Source organism: Triticum aestivum, chromosome 2B (genome assembly GCF_018294505.1).
Source record: "Triticum aestivum cultivar Chinese Spring chromosome 2B, IWGSC CS RefSeq v2.1, whole genome shotgun sequence".
Taxonomy (NCBI): domain Eukaryota; kingdom Viridiplantae; phylum Streptophyta; class Magnoliopsida; order Poales; family Poaceae; genus Triticum; species Triticum aestivum.
In genome coordinates, this window is record NC_057798.1 from 542,679,405 (window position 1) to 542,687,245 (window position 7,841).

Here is a 7,841-nt window from a genome sequence, read left to right on the forward strand (position 1 = left end):
ATGAAATAAATAATTATTAGTTGTCACAGGAAAGGGAAAAGGCAGGTGTGGTGTGCCACGGGTGTGTGGCGTCAGCTGCGACCCAGGGTGGCAACATGTGTGAAGCAGCCAAACGTGTCCATACCCCTTTCGCCACATCAAGCGGCCGTAACAGTCACGTTGGAGGAAGGAGAAGCCATTTTTAATCCTTTCAGGGCATATACAGTGGCGGATGAGATAATCTATCTTAAATCGTGCATGTAATTCAGAGATGATTAAGAAAATATCTATAATGAATTGTTTTTTAGACTTATCTTCAATAACTGCTATTTCTAAAAACATGATGAGACATATTGTGCTAAAAATCATCTTTTGTCTTCTTTTCTTACGAAGTTTTCTCTCCTACGTCTCGTCATTTATCATATGTGTCAGTCGTAAGATAGCACTGTTGTAGGTGCCCTCGTCCATTCACGAGTAATTTGAGGAAATGCCACACTTTTCCTGAGACTTTGCTCCTATAGCACACCTTTCCTTTTATTAGATTAAATAGCACACTTTTCATTGGTACTGGATAAAACACCACATATTGAGTTTTTCCCTACTTTTCCACGTCCAAGCCCATAAGTCATACATTTTAGGATGGATTTGCCCTCAATCATTTTAAGTACTGGTTGAGCTGGTTCGATCGTCATCAGCGCAGGACAGGCGAAGCACCACGCTGCCGCCTACCGGTGCACCTTGCCCGGCGGCGCCGCCTCGCGGTGACTCCTCCCAGCGCGCCACAGCCTCGCCGTGACTCCTCCTCGCGTCTACCAGTTCTCCCGCGACTACCTCGTCCTGCTTCTTCTCCTTCTCAACGGTGCACATGTACGTTCTCCTTCCCAACGGTGCACATGTACGTTCTGCTGATTGCCTCCTCTCGCTTTGAGCCATATGCTAACAACTTGAGCAACGAGCAGCTATAGCAAGCTCCAGCTAGCATGGATACAGCGAGTCAGCGACCACTTCAAAAGTATACCAGCATGTACAGCAACCACTTCAACAGCCAGCCAGCCAGTAGAACAACGAGGAGGAGGGCCAGCGCAGTCTCTTTTCTGCCAAGACGGAGGGAGTGGCTTTATTCCGAAGAAAAAAATCCGAGGGAATTGCTGGAGCGTGGCCGAGGGCGCCGCTTCATGCATAGGAACGGGAGGCTAGGCACGGCGAGGCAGCGACTCGCCAGAGAAGGTATGGCGAGGCAGCGACGTCGGGGAGAAGGCACGACGAGGCGGCAGTTCGCCGGGGTGGAGGTACGGCGACGACGTGAGGAAAAGGCACGGCACGGCGCACTGCTTTGTCACTCTGTCTTCTGTGGCGTTCATAAGAGAAGGAAAGATTTGATTGATCGAACAGGAACGAAGTGAAACAACCAGAGGGCAAATCGGTCCTAGAATGTATGACGTCTGGGCTTGGGCATGAAAAAGTAGGAAAAACTCAATATGTGGTGTTCTATCCAGCTAACAATGAAAAGTGTGCTATTTAGTCCAATAAAAAAAAATGTGCTATAAGAGCAAAGTCCCAGGAAAAGTGTGGCATTTCCTCAAATTGCCCTCCATTCACCCGGCCTGCCTGGCGATACGCACGGCGGTGGCGATACGCACGGCGGTCGACAGCGAATGTCTGTCCGCACCGCCCCCGCACTCGGCGCAGCCGGAACCTGGGAGCGCGCCCAGTGTCAGGCGGGGCGGTGAGCCGTGCCCATCTGCCAAACACTCCCCTCCTCTTTGCCGTCCGTCACCATCGCCTCCCCGTCCCCGTTCCCGTCCCCATCCCACCAACTCCCCACCCATCGCCGCAGAGCACAGCACAATCACAGGAACGCCGCCGCTCCGCCCGACCACCCGCTCGCCCGCCCTATATAAGCAGCTCCACCCCCCACTCGCCCACCAGCTGCTCTCCACCAAGAGCTGCTACTACCACCCAACCATCCCGTCGGCTTTGCCGCGCCGCCGACGCCGCCGCAGATCTGATCCACCACACCGCCGTCCGTCCACCCCTCTTCCACGGTCAGTCGCCGCGCCTGTATTATTTTCTCGTCCGTCGCGTTTCCCCCCCTTCCGTTTCGCTGACGGGCTGTCTGTTCCCTGGAATGCGGCGGCAGATGGCGATCACGGTGAGGCGGTCCACGATGGTGCGGCCGGCGGTGGAGAGGCCGCGGGAGAGGCTCTGGAACTCCAACCTCGACCTCGTCGTGCCGCGCTTCCACACGCCCAGCGTCTACTTCTACCGCCGCCCCGAGGCGGGCGCGGACGGCTTCTTCGACGCCGACCGGATGCGCCTCGCGCTGGCCGACGCGCTCGTGCCCTTCTACCCCATGGCCGGCCGCCTCGCGCGCGACGAGGACGGCAGGGTCGAGATCGACTGCAGCGGGGAGGGGGTGCTCTTCGTCGAGGCCGACGCGCCAGGCGCCGCCGTCGACGACTACGGGGACTTCGCGCCCACCATGGACCTCAAGCGCCTCATCCCGCCCGTCGACTACACCGACGACATATCCTCCTTCCCGCTCCTGGTGCTTCAGGTCAGCTCAATTTCTTTCTGGTGTCAGTTACAATTAGGCTCGGGGTGGAAACGGAAGGGACCAGCGTGTAGCGACACTGCTTTAGGTGGCTTCAAATTTAGCGAACCATAACCTCTGTTTCCTGATTGGATGCCTCATAGTTCGACGGTCGATTTGATCTTCTGTTCATTGTGGGAAGTTCAGAAGCGGACCACCTTATTATGTTCTAGCTTACGACTCTATAGTTGCAGCTTGCATCCGGCCAGTTTTTGTCCTGCTCTTGTGAGTGGGGTCTATTTTAGGCTGGGTGTTTATGCTTAGTGGAAGACTCGGTTATAATTGCTTCGGAATTTCCCATATCATCATTTATATGGGTCAATGCCCATTGAAATGTATCGTGTGGTTCACCTTCATTAGGTAAATAACTGCCGTCAACAAACTGATTTGTGGGCAAGTGATCTTATACGTTTCATGAAAACAAAGTCCTGTCAACTCAAGAAATTATCAGTACAGCTGCGCTTTGTTAATTGGGATGTATGTAGAAGTTTTCAAGTGATTAAGTTTTCGACTCTTTGATATCCGAAGTAATTGGGACGCCGCTAAAATTATGCAATGCATATTGTGAGTGTGGCTTAGTTTTTGTCTGTATTAGTATTGGATACTAGGGCCTTATAGCTCATTTGGGGTTGATGGGTCAAACTCTCGGTTCCCAACTGTTAACCATCTGTCCCTGATCTAGACAGAATGGACTTATTGAGGGTGATATTGACATATGCCCAAATGTTAGGGTTTGACCATCCTCTTTGAGAACTGGACCCTCAGGCCTGTTGAACCTTCTGGGTCATTCCTTTGATGGAGATTGAAGACACAATTCAGGTCATGGGTCCACCTTCTAGTGATCTTTGTCACCTGCCATTTCGTGCCAGAATAGTAGATTGGGATTGGCAAGGTTTATCATCACCATGTTGTCTAATTTGACTGTGCAAATGGACATAGTAGTGTGCAGTGAAAGTGATAGTAGCAACCATTGACTTTCACATCCTATGGAACAACGGGGAGCCAACTTGAGAGTTATGAGCCACTAACCCTTTATCTTTAGAATTAAATATCCTAATGATTGTTGAACAGGCTAGCGACATTCTTTGTAACTGAACTGTTCACATGCTACAGTACAGAACACAAAGCTGAACCACAACTGGCCATGTTACTGGATCCTAGTTTGTGCTGAGCTTGCAATTTCTTTATTCACTTGCTTGTTGGCAACATACAGAATATTATTGCTTTGGGTGCACACAACTTGTCGGTACATGAGTGCCTAACTGGAGCATGGTCCATGTGGTAAATCTTATTTATAATAACCTACCACTGTTTGCACATCCAGTTTCTTCCAAAATTTTGAAATTATATATGCATAAATAATTAGGTGTCAGGTTGACTTTTAGCATTTCTGCATATATGCCAACTAGATGTTTATCATGTTGTTTATGCAAAGGCAAGGCTTATACAACAAAATTCTAATAAACTGAGATAATCTAACTGTAAATCTTTTTAAAAGCAGGCTTTTAAAGAATTGGGAAATTAAGAACAAATGAACCATAGGATTATCCATCTCAAAAGAAAGAGTAATGAATGTATGTAACTAAACAATAAATATACTACAACAACAAACAACAACAACAACAAAGCCTTTAGTCCCAAACAAGTTGGGGTAGGCTAGAGGTGAAACCCATAAGATCTCGCGACCAACTCATGGCTCTGGCACATGGATAGCAAGCTTCCACGCACCCCTGTCCATAGCTAGTTCTCTGGTGATACTCCAGTCCTTCAGGTCTCTCTTAACGGACTCCTCCCATGTCAAATTCGGCCTACCCCGACCTCTCTTGACATTCTCCGCACGCTTTAGCCGTCTGCTATGCACTGGAGCTTCTGGAGGCCTGCGCTGAATATGCCCAAATCATCTCAGACGATGTTGGACAAGCTTCTCTTCAATTGGTGCTACCCCAACTCTATCTCGTATATCATCATTCCGGACTCTATCCTTCCTTGTGTGGCCACACATCCATCTCAACATACGCATCTCCGCCACACCTAACTGTTGAACATGTCGCCTTTTAGTAGGCCAACACTCAGCGCCATACAACATTGCAGGTCGAACAGCCGTCCTGTAGAACTTGCCTTTTAGCTTTTGTGGCACTCTCTTGTCACAGAGAATGCCAGAAGTTTGGCGCCACTTCATCCATCCGGTGACAATAAGTATACTACAGAGGATAAATATCATCTTGGGTAAACTAAACTGCAACAATTCTCTTCAATCGAAGCTGAACCATTTCCGAGTTTTAGACTGGTATGCGAAAGAATAATTAATTACAGGTCTATGGTTTTAATATTCGCTAAATTTATGGGGAAAGCTACCCCGCATACTAGCCTCAGTTTTGTTGTTGAGCTAATAACAAAGCTTGCACCGACACCAAGTACTTACAGTTGGTGTTATTAGCCCACTTCTAACTAAATATGAAAAGAGCCTGTTGGTTCTGACTTGATTGCATTTGTGTGACATCCTATTGTAAAAGGGTTGATAGTACTACACATACCAAGAAGGTGCATCTGTGAGCGGTGAGCCTAGAGAGTAGCCAGGAGTAACTACTGCCAGCCCAGGAGTGGCGGGTGTTACAATTTGTCCCACTGAAGCTACAATCTTGTATTGTTCTTTAGTAACACGTTTGGAGCTTGAAAAATAGTTTTGTGATCATATGCATCTTCTCATGGGTACGATGCACATGCTATGGATAGAAGTAAGTTATTCACAAGTTTTGTACTACTATGTTGATGAGATGGACGCAGAATATACTGCTGAAACTTGAAACTGTAATATAGCGATCCCTGCACTTATGCACAAGGAAGCAAACTGTAGAGCGATTTATATCAATTGTCAGATTTGGGTTACACAACGGGTGCCTAGTTGGAACTTTGCAATTACTATCTGAAGTTTGGCATGAGCCTATTGTTTCTCAAGTTTTTATGACCTCTCTTCACACCCACTATACCATGTTCCTATACCTGATATTGCATAGTTTACTTTAGACGTTAGGAGTTGCATTGGTTGTCAGATGCAATTGTTTCTTTTCTTTTTTGCGGGGAAGATGCAATGCAATTGTTTTCATGTTGATAACCTCATTGGGTAGCTGATCATATAGTGGGCAAACTCACGTTATCCTGTATGCAGTGATTCACTATTTATCCATTGATATGTAATGTTAGATTTTCAGTCTCACCTAAACTAACTGAGACAGTACAGTGGGTCAAATTTTAACTTTTCGAAGTCAAAGTGCTAGTTCAGATAAACAACTATATCCTACTGGATGTTAAAAGCTAAATTATTTCATGTACTAGTTCATTTCAAATATCCAGGTTAATCCTGCCCATGGGCTATAGTTGAAGCAGCTTTCTGATTCATTTGTATCCTGTTTCATATATTTGTCTTAGCTTCTTGCCTCAGCCATCTATTGATTGATAGGATAGCTGCAGCTGGAATATGCATTCTGCTCACCAACTTATAGTAAAGAAAGTTATGGAACGTATAAGAGGCTAACTCCCCTTGATTTTTAATTTTACTCCAGGTGACCTACTTCAAGTGTGGTGGCATCTCCCTTGGTGTCGGAATGCAACACCATGTTGCTGATGGCATGTCTGGCTTGCATTTCATCAACTCGTGGTCTGACCTCTGCCGTGGAGCTAAAATTGCTGTCATGCCCTTCATCGACCGCACTCTCGTCCGTGCTCGTGATCCACCGACTCCATCTTACCCACATATTGAGTATCAGCCTGCCCCAGCCATGCTGTCGTCCGTGCCTCAGGCTCTAGGTGGCAAGCCAACGCCGCCTCCCACTGCTGTGGACATCTTCAAGCTCACCCGCTCAGAGCTTGGCCGCCTGCGTTCTCAGCTGCCCACAAGTGAAGGCGCTCCACGGTTCAGCACGTATGCTGTTCTAGCTGCACACGTCTGGCGCTGCGTCTCCCTTGCGCGCAACCTGTCTCCTGAACAACCCACCAAGCTGTATTGTGCCACCGATGGGCGACAACGGCTGCAGCCCCCGCTGCCAGAGGGTTACTTTGGGAATGTCATCTTCACCGCCACCCCGCTCGCTGAGGCAGGCAAGGTTACGAGCGGGCTGGCAGAAGGAGCAGCGGTCATCCAGGGAGCGCTAGACAGGATGACCAGCGACTACTGCCAATCAGCCCTGGACTACCTGGAGATGCAGCCGGACCTGTCAGCATTGGTCCGTGGAGCGCACACTTTCCGGTGCCCCAACCTCGGCCTCACCAGCTGGGTGCGCCTGCCGATCCATGATGCCGATTTCGGCTGGGGTCGGCCGGTGTTCATGGGTCCTGGCGGCATCGCGTACGAGGGGCTGGCGTTCGTCCTCCCGAGCGCGACCAAGGACGGCAGCCTGTCCATCGCCATCTCATTGCAGGCGGAGCACATGGAGAAGTTCAGGAAGCTGATCCTTGATGTGTAGATAGACCGCATTTTAGAGAGAAGTTTTACAGGGCAACAAGCTTCAGGTTGTGCCGAACGTTTTTCTGGGGTATATATGCCTGAAGTTTCAAATGAACATACACCGGAGTTTATATGGTGGACAGAACATAATCTTATTCTTATGTGGTATCAATAATGAATTCTGTTTTTTGTGTATGGAGAAATTAAAACTGAATTGTGGAGGGATTGTTGTCGCGGCAACCGAAACCCCCAAACCTGAGGCAGCATCATGTGTCTGTTCATTCTGCCATTGACCGGACTGGTTTTCCTTTTGAGACATCATACTGTTATTCTTTTTAACTCTCCATTGCTCCACTGCAAATTATGAGTAATTTTTCCTACACGCACGGGTTGTTACAGATGCTACATACACGCTGAACTCAGGAGGGAAGGTTTAGTACTCCCTCAGTTATACTAAACTTGAGACACTTAAAGTTATACTAAGCTTGAGACACTTATTTTGAGACGGAGGAAGTACGTGGGAGATGCTCTGAGGGCGCACGGGTTTCCTCGAGCTGATTTTTTAGGCTAAACACACTTTATTTTATTAATCAATAATAATGTCCATTGGGATACAATTAAGGTCCGGAAGCTGAATCAGCTACACATGACAGCCTCTCGGAAAGACCAGAGCATGTTTGATTTTCTCCCTTGGAAGATGAAGGTGCATGCCTCGATATTTGATTTTCTCCCTTTGAAGATGAAGGTGCATGTCTGGAATCTCTCTTTGAAGATGAAGGTGCATGTCTGGAATCACAATCCAATAAGCTAATTTCGTGAATGATATTT

General features: G+C 48.0%; 1 protein-coding gene across 1 annotated transcript; it reads left to right on the top strand.

Annotated features, from left to right (window-relative positions):
- Window positions 1–1,572: 1,572 nt before the first annotated feature.
- On the top strand, window positions 1,573–7,208 carry LOC123045927 (hydroxycinnamoyltransferase 1). The gene is made up of 3 exons (XM_044469174.1): window positions 1,573–2,024; window positions 2,120–2,536; window positions 6,133–7,208. Exons 2-3 carry the CDS (start codon window positions 2,120–2,122, stop codon window positions 7,030–7,032), a joined length of 1,317 nt encoding a protein of 438 aa, XP_044325109.1. The 5' UTR covers window positions 1,573–2,024; the 3' UTR covers window positions 7,033–7,208.
- Window positions 7,209–7,841: the final 633 nt, after the last annotated feature.

Excerpts from the sequence above, each read along its gene's own strand:
- LOC123045927 (XM_044469174.1), top strand. The coding sequence starts at position 2,120 with ATGGCGATCACGGTGAGGCGGTCCACGATGGTGCGGCCGGCGGTGGAG. Across the intron at positions 2,537-6,132 it reads TCCCGCTCCTGGTGCTTCAG|GTGACCTACTTCAAGTGTGG; the intron begins GTCAGCTCAATT and ends ATTTTACTCCAG.